The sequence below is a fragment of the Anoplopoma fimbria genome, chromosome 1, assembly GCF_027596085.1.
Source record: "Anoplopoma fimbria isolate UVic2021 breed Golden Eagle Sablefish chromosome 1, Afim_UVic_2022, whole genome shotgun sequence".
Lineage (NCBI taxonomy): Eukaryota > Metazoa > Chordata > Actinopteri > Perciformes > Anoplopomatidae > Anoplopoma > Anoplopoma fimbria.
In genome coordinates, this window is record NC_072449.1 from 6,404,298 (window position 1) to 6,425,780 (window position 21,483).

A 21,483-nucleotide genomic window follows, 5' to 3' on the forward strand; every position below is an offset into this window, starting at 1 on the left:
ACAAAAAATCTGATGACTAAAAAAATTACTAACCTCAGTCATATAAATGTAGAAAACAAGATGAACAAAAACTGGCAGCAGACCCCTATTATTTCCTAAAAAAACAAACCACCAGAGATTACCTGAGATTAGCTGTGGTCAGTGGTGGCTCTCCGGATGCTTTACTTAAGAGCATCAATACTCCTTTACAGGTAAAATCCCTGCATATAAAGTTATGCAAAAGTAAAAATGAATGCATTAAATAGCATTTTGCAGAGGGGACCCTTCTCACAGTCTTTTAATATTTAAAATTAAAGTTTAAAGAAATAACCTCACATATAATTCACAGTTATGCACTATTATGCAAATAATCTACAAAGTAACTCAAGTAATCAGATAAATGTAGTGGCGTAAAAAGTACAATGTCTCTTTCTGAAATGTCGTGGAGTAGAAGTATAAAGTAGCATACAAGGAAAACACTCACATTAAGTCCAAGTAGCTCAAAATTGCACTCACTCAAGTGCAGTTCATCAGTAAATACATTTATACTACTCACCACTATTTGTTTTATTTACTTTTATTTTTAAATTATGTACTAATAAATTATATTTCATTTTCACTTATTTTAATCAATATGTTATTTATTATTATAGCTGTGGATAAAGGCTACGCCTTGGGATAAGGGTCCAATTTAGAATCACTCTAACATGTATGACTTATAATTCCCAGCTGATATTATTTCAAGGTGATTGTAAATCAACATCAAGACAAAGCTATAAAGATATGGGAGAAATTACCTCTATCATGATGTGCAGGCTATAAAATGAAGCAACCCTTGTTTTACACCGTTTACACTAGAAGTACAGTGTTTTCAGATAGTATTTCACTGGCATGTACTAAATATTTACACAATAAATATCTACACTGTCATTTACAGACTAATCTAAAGTTTCACCAAGTTATTTAGTAAAACATCTGTTAGAAGCTTTATTCTCATTTGCTTTTTCATTCAGAAACCCCAAAAGCCAAAAAATAAATCTCTAAATCCAAAGCATTCTTGCTCTGTACCCGAAGAACCTGAGATGCAGGAGAACCTAAAAATAATAAACAGGAGACAAGAAACAAAGCAAATAAAATCATATTGTTTTATTCTGCAAAGTGAGGAATTTAGTTTTTGTTATTTCATGTTTATTATTTCATTACATTTTGATTGTGTATTAACATTTTTACAAATGTGCTTTCTATTACTAAAAATTACAACCATCATCTTTCATTGTAAAATTATATTCCCCAACTTGAACATTTTCATCCTGTCACAATGCGTCTTTAAACAGTAACCTCTGATTCCCACCAGATGAGAAATATTAATGTGCATGAAATCAGGGCATCATTACCTTATTTCATCATATACATTCAACATCATCCAGTGTCATATAAGCTGTGCTTTTTAAAAAAGAAATCTGTAACATCTATTTTGATCTATGACATCTCATCATTGGTAAGGCCTGGGGCCTCTCAATAGATCACTAGAGGTGAGATGGGAGGTGGAACGGGTCCCTCCGTCTCCATACCTCCTTGGGCTCCCCAACAGGGACTCCATGGGGCTGGGAGGTCTGCGGATTTGGGCCCTATCGCCAATACTCAGTGAGGAGCCAGGGGTGGAGGGCTTGGAGAAAGCTGATGGAGCCAGAGGATCCAGCTTCACAACAGGTTTGGAGGGGAGGGTCACGAAGGAGACGCCAGCAGCACCGCCAGGAGCATCGACAGCCTTAAAGCAGCTGCCAGAGGGAGCTGAATGTCCGCCACCACCTGAGCCTGAAGCCTCAGTTTTGGGCTTGCCGCTTTGCTCACTGGAAGGGCTTTGCTGCAATGAAATCAATAACCACCACATGAGGGAGAGCGTAAACGGAAAATAGAGTTACAGAAGGAGGAAATAATCAGATTGATTTAGGGCGAAACATTATTCACATCATTTATATAATGAAAAAAACTTACAATCTTTTTCTTCTTGTCAGTTTCACTTCCTGATGAGCCAGAACTCTGAAGGCCAAACAGGGAAAATTGAAGTCATTTGTAACTTCCCATAGACATAAACAGACATCATCTGATGATAATTCCATTTCATGAATATTTCACCTTTTTCTTCTTCTTCTTCTTGTCCTTTTTATTCTCCTTGTCACTGCCACTGCAACTGCCACCATCAGATGAACCTGAGTCCTGCTCAAATACAAAGCATGGAACACTCCATCAGCTATGTTTTGTAAATCAAAACAAAACAAAATAATCAGCGAACACACGTTTCTCCTTACTATACAATACCTTCTTTTTGTCCTTCTTCTTTTTCTTCTTCTTGTCTTTCTTCTTCTTTTTCTTCTTCTTGTCATCCTCGCTGCTAGAAGAATCTGAGTCCTAGATTGATGTAAATATGGTAATTGTGTTACTGTATTATTAAAGACATTCCATCTTGATATACATTGGAAATTTACAAAAATATTAAGCAGGAGAATACAACAAGTTCACATTGTTTTACCTTCTTCTTGTCTTTCTTTTTCTTCTTCTTCTTATCCTTCTTCTTCTTCTTCTTTTTCTTCTTATCGTCATCACTAGAAGAATCGCTGGAACACTCAGAAGAAGAATCCTGGACAGAAAGAGAAATGATAATAATACACATAGCATTTCAAAGAGTTGGTTTACTCATTACACCACCTTATACATGCTAACATGGCAATTGAGCTTTTTCATGTCACTCTATTAGCCATTGACCCAAGATCATTAATAGTATGTTTTTGCAGGAAATGTCACATATAACAAGTTGTCAATGACCAAACGCTATAACTCATTTATTCAACCAAAAACTTGGAATGAAAAACAAAGGATGAAATGTTCTCACCTTCTTTTTCTTCTTATCCTTCTTCTTCTTCTTTTTCTTGTCTTTCTTTTTCTTCTTCTTCTAAAGTAAAAAAAGACATGTACTCATGATGAATTGTGTGGCCGTTTTAGATTTTTTAACTTGGTTACAGATAAATAATTCACTAAGTAGGGACCATAATATGTATGTGTGTGTGTCATCTTACCTTGTCATCATCACTATCAGAGGAAGAGGAGGAAGAAGAGGAGCTATCTTCAGAACAGCTGGACTTCTAGAAAAAGGATAACAGTCAGTCAGTCAGTCAGTCACAGAAGTGCATCCTGGTTCATTAAGACTCATTCGTTAGACTGTTGAGCATCAGGAGCGTGACATTAATCCATTAAGTTTTCACATGTTCTTACCTTCTTCTTCTTCTTCTTCTTCTTCTTCTTCTTCTTCTTCTCATCTTCACTATCAGAGGAGGAGGAGGAAGAAGAGGAGCTATCTTCAGAACAGCTGGACTTCTAGAAAAAGGATAACAGTCAGTCAGTCAGTCAGTCACAGAAGTGCATCCTGGTTCATTAAGACTCATTCGTTAGACTGTTGAGCATCAGGAGCGTGACATTAATCCATTAAGTTTTCACATGTTCTTACCTTCTTCTTCTTCTTCTTTTTCTTCTTCTTCTTCTTCTTCTTCTCATCTTCACTATCAGAGGAGGAGGAGCTGGAATCCTATAAAAAGAGCAGATGAATACTTCTAACTTACTTACAACAAACCTAAAAAAATGAATGAACAGAAGTGATAGAAGTAGTACACAAACCTTATCCTTCTTCTTCTTTGTCTTCTTCTTCTTCTTCTTTTTCTTCTTCTTCTTGTCCTCTTCACTATCAGAGGATGAAGAAGAGGAGGAGTCGGAATCCTGTAAAGACAGAGAGGACCGAGGATTATATAATAACACTGAACAATACACGAACATACATGTAATATACAGAAGTATATATATTATACAAACCTTGTCCTTCTTCTTCTTCACCTTCTTCTTCTTCTTCTTTTTCTTCTTCTTTTCATCTTCGCTATCTGAGGAGGAGCTATCAGATGAAGAAGAGGAGGAGCTCGAGGAGTCCTATGGATCGGATTAAATACAAATATTCACATGTCATGACAATTTTAAATGTAAAATACTCACCTATGGAGCAGTTTTTTTTTTTACAAATAAACCAAATTGACCATGTGCAACAATACGAAATGACGTAAAGGCAACATACACTATACATCCCATCATCACAGCTCTGTATACCTTTTCCTTCTTCTTCTTCTTTTTCTTCTTCTTGTCTTTTTTGTCATCATCACTGTCTGAGCCAGAATCCTGTAAAAAAATATATATTGGTGGTAAATGTTGCATCAGTACATGGTTGTGATAATGTACTATAACAACTGCAATGCCTATTAAAATGCCTCATTTTGTTTTAAAGGTGCAGCATGTACATAGTGTAATCACCTTTTCCCTCTTCTTCTTCAACTTCTTCTTCTTATCCTTCTCCTGCCCTCCTTCGCCCTCATCATCACTCAGGTTGCCTTCCTCAATACAATAAGCCTTTGCTCCCCCTGCTGGACAGGAACCACCATTACCACCAAACCAACAACACTTCACCTAAGCCTCCAGCCTATGTAATAATAATTAAGCCTTTATTAGTCCCACAATGGGGAAATTATGTCTCTGCATTTAACCCATCCCGGAGGAGCAGTGGGCTGCAATGAAGCACCCGGGGAGCAACTTGGGGTTAGGTGTCTTGCTCAAGGACACCTCGGCATGTTGCCAGTAGAGGGGTTTGAACCACCAACCTTGTGGTTACGGGACAAGCGCTCTACCTCATGTGCCACAGCCGTGGTGTGTTTAAGAGCCTAAGTAGCACACATACCAGCCATTGCAGAGGGCAGTTTGCCTTCTTCTGTTGTTTTAAGGTCTTTCTTGGTCTGTCATGAAAAAAGAAAGCAATGATTTTTTTTGTGCATTTGTGCATACTTGTTTGGCATGCATACAGTTTTGTGTGTGAGTATTTCACCTTGTCAGCAGATTTATTTTTATCTCCATCAGCACTTGGTCCTGCTGTCTCACCCTCTGCAGAAAAAAGTCCAGCAATACTGCATCAACCTCATGAACCAAATGACTTGTGATGTCTTTTTGTTGTTCTGATCATTCTGTCTGTTTTTCAGTCACTAAAAAGTGGAAACACTCACCAGCAGCTGAGAGAGCGGTAGCACTGCAGAGCTCATTCTGCTCTTCATCCTGTGGAAATCACAAACACTATCAAGCTCAGGTTCACTGCAAAAACTGCACCCTGCATTACCTCTAAACGGTACACTGTGTTCACATGTTTACAGTGCATGCACACACATACATGTTTCTCAGAGGGTGTGTGCACTGTTGGAGAATCTGGTTTGTTTAGTCAACACACACTGCTCTACAGTTGTTCCTTAAGACATGTAGATACTGGTCATACTTAACACAATGAAAACTAAGCCTCATGTTTGTACAAAATCAATAAAAGAAAAATGTAACCTAACTCGGCATTCCTACAATAACTACAATTCCCTGTGGGGTTCACAAGAGGAGCAGCTTCACCCCTGACCTGAAAACATACTAATTCATTTAGAGGCTTCAGGCTTTAAAAAAAAGAAAACAATAAGGATTTCTAACCGTTTCCTTGTCCTTCTTCTTCTTCTTTTTCTTGTCCTTCTTCTTCTTCTTTTTCTTCTCATCTTTATCACTGTCAGAAGATGAGGATGAAGATGAGGAGCTGGAATCCTGTGTCAATGAAAAAAACAAAACGTTTAATGTTCTTAGATAAAGAATCATGTTGACAATCATACAACAATGTGTGACATTATTATGTATTCAGCAACACTAGTCAGGTATAACACAATTATGTAATTGCCAAGAAAACATGCAATACGTGACTCTATACTTTCTGCAGAATCCTGCCAATCTTAGTTGACACAGCAGCACTTTATATATCAAGAAGCAGGAGGCTCGTTTGGACTAATGACGAAAATCATCTGCATTGCTTTACCTTTTTCTTGTCTTTCTTTTTCTTCTTCTTCTTGTCCTTTTTCTTCTTTTTCTTCTTGTCATCCTCGCTGTCAGAGGAGGATGATGAAGAGCTATCTGAGGAGGAGGAGGAGCTGCAGTCCTTTGAAACAAAAACAAAACAATTAAATAATCCGTTTTGATCATTTGTATTTACACAGGTAGAACAGTCAGTTGAAACCCAACATGATCACAATATTGCAACTGCACAAAGTCAAATAAATCATACCTTCTTCTTCTTCTTTTTCTTCTTCTTCTTCTTTTCATCCTCACTGTCGGAAGATGAACTGTCAGAGTCAGAGGAATCCTGGGACAGAGGAAGTACAGTAGATATTTAATAATAATTCATAATAATATATTAATGTTTTATTGTTTTCATCACATTTATTATTTAATGGTGTGTGCTTGTCCAATAAAAACAGTTAGGGGGCTCGCCCTTCAACATTTTAAAGTTTATTATTGGGCAGCAAATACACCCAGAATCCTGTACTAGCTTCTTGAGTAAACAGTTATAATTGTATAATCTGATGTATTATTGAAAATGTGTACATACTTTCTTCTTCTTCTTCTTGTCCTTCTTTTTCTTCTTCTTCTTGTCCTTCTTGTCCTTCTTTTTGTCTTTCTTCTTGTCATCTTCACCATCTGATGAGTTCAAATCCTGAAGCAAGACAAGGACAACAAATTATATAATGACAACTTAAACAGCAAACAGCATGTTGTAAAATGGAAAAGGTTCAATTAATCTCTCTCACCTGGCTCTTCTTCAGACCTTCTGCACACTGCTGGTCCATTTGGCCCTCAGAACCTGAGAACATTCAATAAGTTAAGATGTAAAGCATTTGTTTTAATAAATGAAAAAAAAAGTTACATGCACTGTCAGCTGAGAGACATTTCTTTAATCAAATGGTCACTGCGGGAGAACAAAAAATACATTTATAGACAACCAACGCAATTGTGAATATATTGTTCATTGTAATTGCAGCCATCTAAGTTTTCTAAACTAAATAAAGAAAAAATCAGAGTGATGAGGATTTCATGAGCTGCTGTCAACACAGAGCTTTGAAGACATTTGTTTTACTGCTGTAGGAAAGGACCACATGGCCGATAATAAATATCAGAATGTGCATGTCAGAGTTTGACTGTCAGAGTTTGACTGATTGCTTAGTCTCTTTGTGTCATTGTAAACTTAAACTGTCAGTCCAGAACATTATGGTAATCATTGTTTTTTATGGCTCAAGAGAGACGGTGCTATGACTGGAAGCTCCAATCAAGCCGGAAGTTTGAACACAATTCGCCAAGGTGCCGTTATCAGACAAGCAAGAGGAGCACCTAGAAGGAGAGGCTGACCTCTTTACTACAATAATCTAAGAAATCTAAGGAGAGATGAACTGAAATGAACTTGAGAAATTTTTCTCAAGATTTTGGAATACAAGCGTACATGCAAATGGACATGGTGGGAATATGATAACCAATATTTGTATTTATAAAGGAAAATGCACAGACCCAGGAAAAGCATTATCCTCTTGAGAGTATAATATACCAGTTTGACATTATAATGAGAAAGGTTGTGTTGCACTTACTAGAAATGATAACACCCTCCCCGATGTACTCTTTCTCCCCTTCTTTGTCGTCCTTCTTCTTCTTTTTCTTCTTCTTGTCATCCTGCAAAGACATGTTGATTCTCTCAAAACTGTATGCTGAGATATTTTAAAACTTCTACCGTCTGTCTGCTCATGAATGAAGCCCGTTTGAAAAGTAAGTGTTGCACTTGCAAATATATATAAAGATGAAGTCGTCAGGATCAGGGATGGGTGTCACCTACTAGTTATATATTAAGAACTCTCTGCCTTCAGTACAGTTAGATAACATTCATCCACACCTACAGTGGACATGCAGCCAAAACCAATACATGAGATGTTGATATGCCCAGACTGTACAAGTGACTATTACTACACACATAGTGGATGCATAATAATACAGTATTTGCAATTGGAATGACCTGCTGTGGTAGATACAGCAGTGGTTTAATACATTATCACTGGGTGTGTTCCTCTGATAGTTACCACCTGATATGAGATCCTGGAGGCTCCGCCTACCACCCAGGGTGAAATGCATTCCAATGTTATGTACCTACTTTTTTTCTACTCTTGTAAAAACGCTTTTAAATGTTAAGTGCTCTGTCTGAGCCAAAGTGCACATATGGGTGGGACACATTTTTGAATGTAAACTATGACTATGCTCACTTTTCCTGAATCACCTGATTTCCTACCCACGCCCTCAGAAAACAAGCAAGACATCATGCCATCATGTGATTGCAGTCACTTGAAGCTAAACGTTACTAAACTAGACAAAAAGGGGAACACTGAAGTGGATATGCTTTGGGCATAGAGCTAATTCCAAAGCTGAATCTGTTGACAAATCATGCCTGTGGAAAGTTGATGTGCTGATCCCTTAACTTGCCAAAAGCCATAAAAGAGACGTCTTTAGATTTATAAATACGGTCAGTTTGAAAGCCATTCAAACCTAAATATTCTTATAACAGAGTGTATTGTTAGCTTTGACATTATCCTCACCTGAGGCAGTGACATATTTAGAAGGGACTATAAATCCCCTACGAGCTGATGTGAAACTGTTTGTGCTCTCGGACTTAGTTTAACAATGCTGCAGGACAGATTTGTGAAGGATTTACATAAACAAAACTGCAACTTAAGACCATCTCTTGAACTTGTTTAAAAGGAAACATGTTGGTTCCAACTGAAAAAAATACTGGGAGCTGTGCATGAAGTATCATGCACTTTGCAAAACAATACATTTTCCCTTGTCATGATTGAGTCTCAGGTATGGCTCTGTGGTATGTAAATGCATGTTATAACAGCGACGTGTATGTGACATGTTAGAGCAAGACAGATGGTGCGTGGAAGCTATATCCTTGAGCAGCACCTATGCCATAACCACAACTTACCTCGCTGTCACTGTCTGAAGAGCTACTGGAGGAAGAAGAAGACGAGGAGGAGGACGAGGAGGAGGAGGAGGAGGAGGAGGAGGAGGAAGATGAAGATGAAGAGCTGGAATCCTGTTCAGAAAGTAGAAGGGAAGTTGTTAGCTCAATTGAATTTTTTTCTCAATTGGTTTATTTATACCTTCCTTTGTAGGTGAAAGTGATCAACGAGAAATTAAACCAATGAGTCACTACAAACACATTGGAGCGAGGCTTTTGTCATAGCCGCTGAGGGGAGGCGGCGTGGCTGTCAGAAGAAGGGAGGGGCTCTTCACACACTTAGCAACGCACAAAAGAAAACCGCACAAGCAACCATTTCATCACAAGGACACACAGGAGGCACACACACCCATTCAAGCCAGGCCATGAGCCAATCAGTGCAAAAGTGACAGTTGATCTGCATTATAAACAAATTAATTATCTTTGCTCCTGTTTGACTGGCTGTTGCTGGGTGCAGACCACATTGTACTTTCTCCCTCAGTCAGGAGTCAGAACTCATGATTTTAGCCTCACATGTGCAGCCTACAACCAAGGCACCTCCCTCAGGAAGACATAGGATCAACTGATCTAGAGACATGATCTGATCATATCAGACATGAGGAGACTGTGGGTTTGTCAGCAGAACTGACTGAACATAGTCTGTCAAACTTTCACTTTTTTAAAAACTGAGAGTTTTTAAAAAAATACTCAATAATTGCAGAAGCATACAGGAGTGACTGTGGCTTGCTTGGTGATTAAGATAAGCTTTTTTTGAAACACATACTTTCTTCTTCTTCTTGGTCTTCTTCTTCAGCTTCTTCTTCTTCTTCTTCTTCTTGTCTTTCTTGCCGATCCCCTCATCCTCGCTGTCCGACGAGGATGTAGAGCTGTCTAATGAGTACAGCTCCTGGTGACAGACAAAAAGAAAAAGCAAATATTGTCCCTCAAAATCTTTAGAATTCAGCCATGGTGGGAATAATTATACATAAACAGAGCTGACAAGTATTATACTTTTTACTTTAATGCAATGACTCACTTTGTAGTCGCCAGTGCAGTTCATATGTATCTTTTTTCAGTGTCATGAAATCATAACTATAACTACAACAATAAATAGTAAAGTGTCTTGAATATCTGGTGGAAAAAGTAACATATGTCCATGCACCTTTTATTCAAATGATTGTCCTGTGCTCACCTTTCCATCTTTTTCTCCTGCAGGGTGTCCCGGTTGGCTCTTGTTACACTCTACCTTGTCCAGGTCTTCAGGCTCTGCTACCTCAGCAAGGGGCAGCAAACCACCATGAGGGACCACCGCTGGCTGCTGGACACATGCAGCGCCTGCTCCAGCTGGAGCTACACAGTACAGGGTGACAGGATTAGAGACAGACATCAATGACTCTGCTCTTATTATTTAAATTTAGAATCCTAAAAGCTCAGCTGATGAGCCACCAGTATCTGCAAAACTTTATGGAGGATCAGCTGTTGTAGCAACCTGCACTTCCTTATTTTCCAACTTCCTTAAACAGACAGCCGGATTAAAACATGGAATAGAAATCAAACAATCATAAAGGTGCTAATTTAATGAAATAGTGCTTGTAGATTGGTAACTTTGTAGTGCCCTTTGCCATAATTCAAGCCAATTGCCTGACTATTACAACAATCCAGAAATGTGCCACACCCTCAACAGTAAAATGAACGACAACAAGGTCTTTGTTTTGTGTAAATAGGATATAACTGTTATAGAAACACCTTTATAATAGAAAAGTAACAAACAGATCATTAGCTCTCTTGCTGATATGATTGTCATCTATTGATTAAAGATACTAACCACAATTCAATTAAATCCACACTTTGCAAACTACAAACTAAGTAGATTGCTAAAATAAATATCATATTCAAAAAGACACCACACCTTTGTGCAGGCTGGACATAATTTAGGTCCAGACCTCTCCTCTGCCAAGGGACCTTGTCTCGTCTCACGGACCCACCTGTGCACCTGTATGGCAAGTGAGTACCTGGAGCAGGGTTTTATGGGTGGGGACACTGGGGAGGTGTTGGCAAGATCAAAGAGACTTCCCTTCACAAGTTTCAAAATAAAACCAACTTTGAAATATAATGTTTAACATTACCAAATATGTACTCACTATAAGCTAAATCTAATGTGCCAGCTGAAATGTCATTACTCTGTCATTTGTGACGTAACAATTTACAGATTGTGCGCTTCTTTTTCACAGGGTATGTTTATGCAGCTTGTTTTATTTTGAAAGCAATAACATTTTATACCCAGGTCCTGCTTGGTGTCTTAAATGTACTTCTTTGCTGTTACACTTTTGGCAGGTCTGTAAGTGGTTGGCTTCTATTCCTACTTCTGCAGTTGTACTCCAATGGGTGGGGCCTGTACGTGTACTAAGGCACTGACAGATTTATCAAAGGAATCCTCAGTCACTGCTGTCAGGTCACCATTAGTTGTTACCTTTACAACAAATACTTGTACAGTGATCCGTACACCGAGTAATATCGTGGCTGTTGTCATATCTTTTTGTGTTAAAAAAATGAATTATATTTATATTATGTATAAAGATGCATCAATGGAAGTCCAACAGTGTGTGAGATTTTGTGTCATCTAGTTGGAACTAGATAAGTGGTGATATAAATAATCTGGTTCATTTGAACCTAAATAAGGATATTAAAAACAAATAAATGAAGAGCAGGATTCAAAGTTATTTATAATTTAAATATAACAAAATATTGTTGTTAGAGCTATAACAAGTAATTAATATCTCAGTAGTAACTAATCTAAAATGTCAATAAAATAAATACCATTCCTAACTAAAGTTTATTCCTCCAATCCTCCTTCCTTCTGACTGATTTGTCTCAGCCAGCAGAGAAGTTTAGAGGAATAAACTAAGATAAACAGCCTACAGGCAAAACTTTCGTACTGTGCTTGTGTAAACATAGCAGTTGCAGGATGAGAGACTACGGACAGAGCCAATTGAATTAGGTTTCACTTTTGTTTACATGTCCATGCTTGTTGAACAGGTGTACTGACAAAGTATTGGCTTTTCACTCGCAATTTTGTTGTTATCAACCATGAAAAGGAAGCTTGGGGATTGGATTAAGTGCAGCAGACTTTGAGACGATCCCCGCCCACAGCCGACCAACCAGCCTGACCAGCCGGACCAAACGCCACCAAACTGGCCCAGGGTGGAGGGCGGAGATGGGAGCTAAGCTGACCCAGCTAGACCTGAGGATACTCCACTACCCAGCCTACTCCTGGCTGTTTGATGTTCAGTCACAGGAATTTAGCTGGATGAAAGCAACAGTTTGTTTGTTTTGTTGAAAATGGGCTACAACTGAATTCCGTTGTGCATCCCTGTGTTGCATAATGAGAATAAAGGATCCTTGAATCCTTGAACCATGATCTGGCAGTGTTCATACGAGACAAAGTAGAGGGGAAGATACCACATAACTGCGCCAGAGCCCCTCAACAAATACAATGCAAGTCTCTTATAACATGCAATCATATATTCTCAATTACAGACTGAGTCACCACCCAGCACTGATCTTGACAGCAGTGAGTGGGGATTTGAAGTGGATTGCCTTTGCTTTTACAAATATGTTTCAAATGAATTCGCAGAAGTCCATGTAAAGAGGAGGTCGGGGTTATGGATGGGTCAAAAAAATATCCAGGAGAATGTTGCATGTGTGTGTTCAGTGTGAACAAAGCACTATTGCAGCCTTAATAAGTACTTTTGTTGCATATTTGTTTTGTGTCAATTTTGTACTGATTTAAAGCAAATATGTTTTTTTACTAAACATAATAAAAGTATCTTTGTACCATCTTTTGTTAACCACATGCTTCAAACTGTTAAAAACCACAGCCGTGCAAGATGTATGAGGCCCGGGAGCATTGGGTGCTGATGCCATGAATAATGGGAGGTGATACTAATTAATTTGAATAATTCCTGGAGAGCGATCCCAGTTTACACTGAATTATGACAGACAAATTGTTGCCATGAAAGGTTACCAGCCAAAATGATTATAGACATCCTGAGATGTTATTATTTGAATAGCTTAGTCTGATGATGGGAGAGCTTTGCAGACACAATGGAACAAGGCCAAGGTGGAGCGGGTGTTGAAGTGTGAACCAGTGGCTGTGAAACAGACACAAAGGGTTCTTAGAACACCAAAACATTTGTTTGTGGAGCTCGCATTAGTTGGATAGAGGCTTAAATTTCCTTTTGTGGAATTCAGTAAGAGATGCAGTAGTTTTGATCGCACATGTATCAGATTTTAATGGAAAAAACTTGTTGTTTAATAAAAGGAAAACTTTTATTAATTTATAATTTATTTCCCAGGGGTTGAATTTCCCAGGACTGTCTCTCTCTCTCTCTCTCTCTCTCTCTCTCTCTCTCTCTCTGTCTCTCCTGTCACAGACACACATACACAATCCTTATTTCATTTCAGGCTGCAACTCACAAGCGAACGTTCAGAGGTAAATCTTACCACATAAGGACAAGGGGCTGGACACTCATTGCAAGTGAATTTTGCACAGATGAGGGGAATCATAGAATTTCCTGCACTTCCTGGTTCAGGGGGGCCTGTTACCTGAGTAAACTTATAACAGATTCAGAACCAAGACTTCTTCAGTGCAATCTCTAGCAGGCTCCAGTCAGTGCTGATTATATAGTACAAAAAGGACAGGGTCCTTGTGAACAGTGCGTTGGGGACCAATCGGACTACCAGGATGGCTGAATTGGGCTGCTCATCATCATCCCGAAGTTGCTGGACCGAGTCCCTCGATTCCTGAAGTTCACTGGTCATGATTGAAGTGACAAAGAGAGTCAGTACAACCACAGTCTATGCAGAAACTAATATAAAGAAAATAATCCTCTCAAAAACCATGCATCCTGCCAGTAACACCATCGCGCGGCCAGGTGGCATCAAAGGCCTAATTAAGCTAGTAACTTTACACAATGGCCCCTTTAACTTCACATTTGTAGACAAGGAATAGGGGAGAGAAGTGTCTCCCAAGAGTGCACGATTAAGAAAAAGATGCAAGGTAAAACAAGCCCACCATTTCAACTGGACAATTACTAAGCATTAAATTGTTCAAATATATCTGCTAGTAAAATCCTATTTCAATGGTACAATAGTAGTAAACATAATAATATATATATTTATTAAGAAAATAGGACTCTGGATTACTCACTACACACGTGCTTGTGCATTGCACACGCACACACTGCAAACTGAAGGAGAAATTGTAAAATTATGAAACGTAAATGTAATTTTTTACAGGTCTTAATAGTTGCTATATTTGATTTTCTCCCATCTTGAATGCTCAATTTTTTTAATAAAAAGTGACAATCCTATTGTGTATATATGAATATTATTTTTTGATTTGTCTAATAAGGACATTGCATATTGAAATCATCAAGAACTAGATGGCAGACAGGAACGTTGTTTCTATATTGGTAATTTAAACCGCAGGGTGGTATATATTACTTCGCTTTCCCATTCCCTTTCAGCTTCCGTAGAATGACATCTGAGTAAAGTTATCCAGAAACAACAGAGTCAGCGCAATTCCGGAAATGGAATTCCGTTTTCAAAATAAGAGTAAGAACATTTTCAATTTAAAATACTAAAGAACAAACACTGGATTGCACGTGGCTATTAAATGTCATATGAAACACTTACTCATTACATGCAAAATCAGATAAATAAAAGTACAAACATGGTCTAATGATCTCGATACAAGACGACACAGTGATATTATTTTGAAAAGATGACGGAAACGGTATCGTTCAACGATGTAATTCCGGAAATAGAATTCCGTTTCCAAAATAAGAGTAAGAACATTTTTAATTTAAAATACTAAAGAACAAACACTGGATTGCACGTGGCTATTACGTGTCATATGAAACACTTACTCATTACATGCAAAATCAGATAAATAAAAGTACAAACATGGTCTAATGATCTCGATACAAGACGACACAGTGATATTATTTTGAAAAGATGACGGAAACGGTATCGTTCAACGATGTAAACAACTTGACACGTGTTTCTCATACACAGGCGTGTGGCGGAGAAGTTATGGAAGTAAACAGCACTTTTTAAGTTGCCAGTTCAGCGTTAACTAACCGAGCAAAACAACATTTGCTGTGGAATGATGAAAGGTCAGTTGTTTGTCAGCCACTGTGTTGCATTCAAGTGCATCAATGACGAGCCCCCCGCTGACAGTGACGCTGCTGGCCGCGCTGTGGGTCACTTTGGTCCGCTGCGGAGTCTCCCAGTCTCCGGGGCCTGGATGTGACAATGGAAAGGTGACTTATAATGTGATACCTATGAAGTTTGAGTTATATTCAGTCATTATGGGTGTTAAAATGTAATATATCTCGTTGTGTGTGTGTGTGTTTTATAGTTATAATAGTTTTTCTGTCTGTACATATGATATTTCAGTTATTGTGGATTCTTTACTGTTTTTATTGCTTATTTATAATACTTGTTTTTTTTTTTATTTTATCTTTTTATTTTATTTTATTTTATCTTTTTATTTTTTTTATTTTTTATTTTATCTTTTTTATTTTATTTTTTATTTTATTTTATCTTTTTTTCATTTTATCTTTTTTATTTCATTTTATCTTTTTATTTTATTTTATCTTTTTATTTTATTTTATATTGTTTTTATTTTACTATGTCTCTTGTTTTGCACTATAACCTATGCTGCTGTAATCCTGTAAATTTCCCCGCTGCGGGACTAATAAAGGATTATCTTATCTTATCTTATCTTGTTTTATTTTATCTTATCGTATCTTATCTTATAGCTGTCTTTGGATAGGGACCTGCCTGCAGATGCTGTTTTTTGGGACTGTCCAGGGTCTATACGGCCAGAGTCTACTCAGGTAACTATGGATACAACCTACCTCCTTTTCATCATCATCATCATCATCATCATCATCATCATCTGTGCTGGCCATTATCCCCAAAGCGTCACTGTCTCACATGGGTGGGGTGTGCTTCCTCACACTGGGTGCCAGGACATTTAAACAATAGATGTTGTGGTCAATCCTGTTCTCCGGCACTCAGTGGCTGATGTACGTCAGCTCCTAAACCTACTTGGTTTTTTTTCAGGTTTTTTCTCCATCAGCGGTTTAACCAGTGTCCCTCTTATCCACAGAGACTTCCCAGTATCGACACAGTGTATGATCCTGTGGTGAGTAAACACTTTATTTGACCCTTGGGCCCTCAGACACTACGTCACACGGCTATTTCCTCAAATCAAAGCACAAAGGGATAACACTTATTGACGCATACGAATTCAAAGTTCACAAATAAAGCATGAAATTAAACAAAATCTCTGTCCTGCTTAACAAAGAGTACTATATTCAAATAGATATAAGTTGCAGCCTTACTTTGAGATAACTTTAACATCCTATTTGTCATGTCATTGTTGTCAAAAATAAAAGGGTGTGAACTGAACGGCCTCTAACTAAGTGTTTGTCTTAGGTGACTATGAGAGTTTATAGTTAACCCAGACGATTAGGCTATAAAATTTAATTTGACCTGATTTCTTTTTACTGCAGCCAGCCAGGCAGATCTGCATGGATAAATCTATTTCCTACAACCATTCCATTCCCAACAGGTAAGGCTGTTTGAACAGAAACAAATGAAGTGGGCCAACAAAAATTTTAAAAAAAAAAACTGAAACATGCACACATATAAATAAGAACAAATTTCTTCACCAAAACTCATGACATGGTAATGTTCTCTTCTACTCTTGGTTACTGTGCTTTGTGCTACTTTAATAAAGTTCTCATTGTCATGACTCTGAGGGCTTTTGAGGATTTTTCCAATGTGTCTTTATTTGTGTGTGTGTGTGTGTGTGTGTGTGTGTGTGTGTGTGTGTGTGTGTGTGTGTGTGTGTGTGTGTGTGTGTGTGTGTGTGTGTGTGTGTGTGTGTGTGTGTGTGTGTGTTATAGTGGGGCGTACAGACCAGTAAGGGCAGAGAGTGGAGAATACTTGTACTGTCCTCCTCAACGGTGGCTCAATAACTTGCACGTAAGTTATTGGATTTTTGTTGTAACTCCTGTTAGTCAATTTGAAGTGATGACATAATAGCAAGGAGTACATTTGTTATGATATTTTAATGATTTTTTTTGGGATGTAAACACAGAAAGCCTTATTTAGTTTTCCTTAAGATGCCATATTGGGTTGATAAAAGCATCGAGAAGTTAGGGGTCGAAGACAGTAGAATACAGACTTACCAATTTGCCCGAAGTCCCCATGTATTATTTCCCAGTCTAGAAACCTCTTTTAGACAGAAATGCATCAAACTGTGGAGTTAAAACACAATCGATGTATTGTTTCCTTGCAAATTCAATTAGGAGTAATACAGGGAAGTCTGCCAACACTCACATTCTCTCTGTTTGGACCCTTTGGTAGCAGGGCCGCCACTGAAAGTAGGTTGTTTTGAATATCAGGGATTTAACAAACACCAATGGCATGTCAGGTATTTTTATTAATGAGCCATTGCAGACCATAAAGCCCAAATGTACTGTCAGTCACCGCAGGTTGAACACATTAGTTTGTCATTTTTCAGCCGTTTTCCCCTCATGGATATTTGTAAGCTAAAAAACATAAATAACAGACAAGGAGGGACAACAATATTGACATTATTGTGAGCGCTTAGTCTCGGTTACTGTGTCTCAATTGTGACATAAATATTGTTGAAAACCAAAATCGGGGGAATCTGTTATGTTAATGATGAAGGCTGGTGAAAAAAAGTCGGTCACATGTGTGCTTGTGTTTGTGTGTATTCACCAGCATGGAGCTACTGTGCTGCTCTACCATCCCTGTGCTCCTCTCCACGAGCGCCTGCTTCTGTCGGTCCTGGCCCGCTCCTGCCTGCCAGACTACATCATGACCTCACATCCACAGCTCAGTGAGCACATGGTGAGACCAACCGGCCCTTTAAGGCTGCATACTTTCTGTTCCGTTCACTTGTTGGAATATTCTGAACTTTTCAATCTTAAAGGACATGTCTTTGTTAACTTTAACACTTTAGCACAACTGAAGACATATAACTCAATACCGCTCTTTAACAAATAGACACATATTTGTTATTGTCTAAGAAAGACCAGGCCATGCTTAACGACCTTCATGTAACTGTGAGAGATACTTTGTCACCACTGTTTAAGGAGCAGCAGTAACAGATGTTACTTTTTTTGTCCCTGTTAACATGTATTAGGACCTTGAGTACCGTTTGCTTTGTGTTCAGCCAATAGCCTTTGTGTCGTGGGGTCACACCTTGGAGCTGTCCACTGTGGCATCTTCAGACGTCTATGATTGGCTGGAGACCACGGCATCCACGAGAAAGAAGTGTGTTGGTGTGAGCCCGAGCAGGAAGTACAGCCTCCTCCTAACCCGGCCTGCTGAGCAGCACTGGCAGCGACAGGCACATCCAGAGGAACACTCCGCAAAAATGAAGGTTTGCAGACTTGACTGACGACTTTGCATGTTTATTTACACGATGTGAATTATCATTATTGTTAAATGTGCTCCAGTAAAAGTAGCCTTGTAGATGTCTCTAAGTATCTGTTGTTGTAAATCCCCAGGAGTCTCTGAGGCAATGCTTCGAGCGGACCATCTCCTCTCAGCTGAATGGAGCGATGGAGACAGAGCCAGAGTCCAACATAAAGAGCGAAAGCTTGAAACCAATAAAAGTGGAAGGCAAACACAGGCAGATAAGAGCGGCCATTAAGGAAATACAGGAGAATAGTAAGAAGGAGAACGACACAATAACACACCAGACCAACAGAACCACCATCAGCACGCTTGGACCATCTACAGATTCTCCTCCAGGTTCCAGGGAAGCTCCCTCTCAGTCCAAGATCCAAAACACAAATCAGGGCCTTACACCAAGGCCAAAAACTAATTTGGGGTCACTACAAACAGCAGCACAGCAGCCCAGTCCGAAACATAGTGACATCGGAAACCCAAACCCTCCTGCCGGGTTAGACGCTCTTGCAGATGGTGTGAACAACGAACATAACAAGACTGCCAGTCCTGAAGCCCTGGGGCTCAGTTCCAAAGATGAAGGTACAGACTCAGCCAAACAGAGAGACAAAGACTCTGTTAAACACAGACGGAAAGATAATGTCTCTAAGACGAACACCTTCGATAGAGACAACACAGCAGACGGCACCAGGAAGGATAATGAAGTAGTAGATGTTAAAGAGAGAGAGTTGGTACATGAGGAAACACACAGTCACACACACGCTCGTCACAAAAGTGAAGGAATTGGATTTGATAGTGTTTCAAAACCCCAATCAGAGTCTCAGCAGTCGGCCAGTTCCCTGCCCAACAGCCACGACTGTGACGGCTGCAAAGCAGGCGAACACTGTGAATGCAACGAGGACTCGGGGGCCCCAGACTCTGTCAGTAAGGGGTTACCGAGGACCCAGAGGACAGACGAGGCGGTGTGGGCAGCAGCAGCACTGGGCTTCCTGTTAATTCTCCTCACTCTGTCAGTGCTTCACACACGCCTGTACCGCCACTGGAGGACCACGCCCAGTCTGTACTGGCGCGACCCACAGCAGGACTACGACAGTGTGGCAGGTAGGTGGACCGCCAACTCATAGATGGAGGTAACGGGAGCGTTTGTTTATATACCCAAGCAGTTTAATTCAGTTTTTGTGTTTATCCGTGTGTTTGTTTCCTCTAGATGTGATCCGCAGGAGGCTACGAATTGCAAAGAAGAGGCCGAAAAGGGGGAGGAGACAGGAGTGTGTCCTTCTGCCCAGCTCCTCCAGCTCAGATGAACATCCGTAGAAAACATGAAGGAAGCAGCCTTAAGAGTGCACCCAAGAGTCATCGCATGTAGAGGAGGTGAAGAGAGGACAATATTCACAACAATATCTCTGACAATCAAAAAGGCAGAAACTCTATAATAGGGCAGCATTCCTAATAATCAATCTATATACAATACATAGCATACAGCAGCTATTCTTAACCACTGGTGGGCCACAGAGCGCCATCTAGTGGGCTGCAAAGGTACTGGTGAATGGTTAGATACAATTAAGAAAACAGGGTAATCTAAATGTTCTCAAGAATTCATAAAAACAACAGTAATTCAAACAAAGCATCATTTTAATGACCAGTTATGTTTGAATATCACTGAGCCAATTGCGGCACATCCCAAATTCAAGGTATACCTGAATACCTTGAATTTGGATTCATAATGGCTGACGGTGATGTGCGATAGCAGAACATAATAGATGTTGGTCATTACAGCTGACATTTGCATAACACATATTCAGAGCCCAGTTTTGTTTGTCTGGTCTTCAGAATTTTCTTTTTACACTAAGAGGTCGGCTTTAAGTTAAAAAAAACCCTGAAATGCAATATGTTGGAGGTGTTTTATGAGTGTCTGTCTTGCACCTCTGCTTTTTTTTATCTGACAGCTGGATTGGACCACTTTTATCAAAAAAGTTGCTGGATAACCTAAAAGCAGAAGCTGAAATTCCTCACAGCTGCTTCAGGGGTCCGTTAGATCCTGAATTGATTGGGTACAGAGGGATCTAAAAGAGTTTTTTTAGATTTGGACCATCTTTATGTTTTACTCTCCTTGTGATTTATTTGAGCATCCAAGATGGGCATTGTGTTATGAAAACTAGAAGACAGAGGCTCGTGTATATTGATGTCAGCTTACACAACCCTCATCAGTCATGTGGTTCTGGATCAGTCCTTTGACCCCTCAGGACATCCCTATCAACATTACATCAGAGAGTCCACAGAGAAGCCTTTTGATTTTTTTAAAAGTGATTTGACATTTATACGTATTCCCCTTCATTTGTCTGATCATACTCTCCAACACATCACAGAGTACATACTCCTTCATTTTGCTCACTCCGTGTATTACTACAGTATTTAGTCTCCAGTTCTTGCCCTGACAATTTTTCTATCAAAGGATAATTTTTATTGTGCTACATTTTGTCAGAATTTCTTTATTTTTTATTAATAGTTAAATAATAATATGTTGCTTTTACCTGTGGTTTATGATGTGAATATGTAAGTTGCTGTTGTAAGCAACGCTGTGCGCTGTGTCATTAAATGGTATGACTGTATGAACAGCTGTATTTTGTAGATGGTTTTGGACTTTAAAGAGGGGATTTTAAAGGATAAACAATTCCTCAGCAGAAATGTTTAGTGTGTGCACTCCTGTTGGAAACAGCTGTGTTGGATGTCAGGATACTTTCTGACATATTTTAACACAAATGTGGTGGCCATAAATGTGTCGTTTTAAGGAGTTGTGATGAAGATATGCACTGATCAGTTTCGCATGTACAATGAAAACATAATTTGTTTGAAGACCAAAATGTAATTTGGAGTCCTATCAGACAGATTCTAAATGCTCTGCTGGGTTGTCGTGGTCATATTGTAAATAAATACTTTTCCAGTGAGGTTGCCAGCTGTTTTTTCTAGAGCTTTTTAATGGAAATAAAAGTTGTGGCATCAATGACTAAACAGTAACAAATAAAACAATGCAGGTTAATGGCATGGAACAAAGTAAACCTTTAAGGTATCAG

At 39.0% G+C, this 21,483-nt stretch overlaps 2 protein-coding genes across 2 annotated transcripts; one reads left to right on the forward strand and one right to left on the reverse strand.

Moving 5' to 3' along the window:
* Positions 1–1,147: 1,147 nt before the first annotated feature.
* On the reverse strand, positions 1,148–10,889 carry LOC129091785 (cylicin-2). The gene is made up of 26 exons (XM_054599483.1): positions 10,803–10,889; positions 10,086–10,243; positions 9,678–9,800; positions 8,879–8,989; positions 7,497–7,578; positions 6,669–6,721; positions 6,470–6,574; positions 6,146–6,223; positions 5,900–6,019; positions 5,527–5,634; positions 5,067–5,115; positions 4,892–4,947; positions 4,748–4,802; positions 4,327–4,436; positions 4,126–4,194; positions 3,841–3,951; positions 3,649–3,747; positions 3,482–3,559; positions 3,250–3,348; positions 3,054–3,119; positions 2,870–2,929; positions 2,510–2,617; positions 2,299–2,388; positions 2,116–2,196; positions 1,975–2,019; positions 1,148–1,843 (listed from the first exon to the last, which is right to left on the reverse strand). Exons 1-26 carry the CDS (start codon positions 10,819–10,821, stop codon positions 1,472–1,474), a joined length of 2,505 nt encoding a protein of 834 aa, XP_054455458.1. The 5' UTR covers positions 10,822–10,889; the 3' UTR covers positions 1,148–1,471.
* Positions 10,890–14,944: 4,055 nt separating this feature from the next.
* tp53i13 (tumor protein p53 inducible protein 13) lies at positions 14,945–20,120 on the forward strand. Its single transcript, XM_054600753.1, has 9 exons — positions 14,945–15,219; positions 15,721–15,798; positions 16,074–16,109; positions 16,480–16,538; positions 16,876–16,954; positions 17,720–17,848; positions 18,174–18,383; positions 18,511–19,513; positions 19,620–20,120. Exons 1-9 carry the CDS (start codon positions 15,115–15,117, stop codon positions 19,724–19,726), a joined length of 1,806 nt encoding a protein of 601 aa, XP_054456728.1. The 5' UTR covers positions 14,945–15,114; the 3' UTR covers positions 19,727–20,120.
* Positions 20,121–21,483: the final 1,363 nt, after the last annotated feature.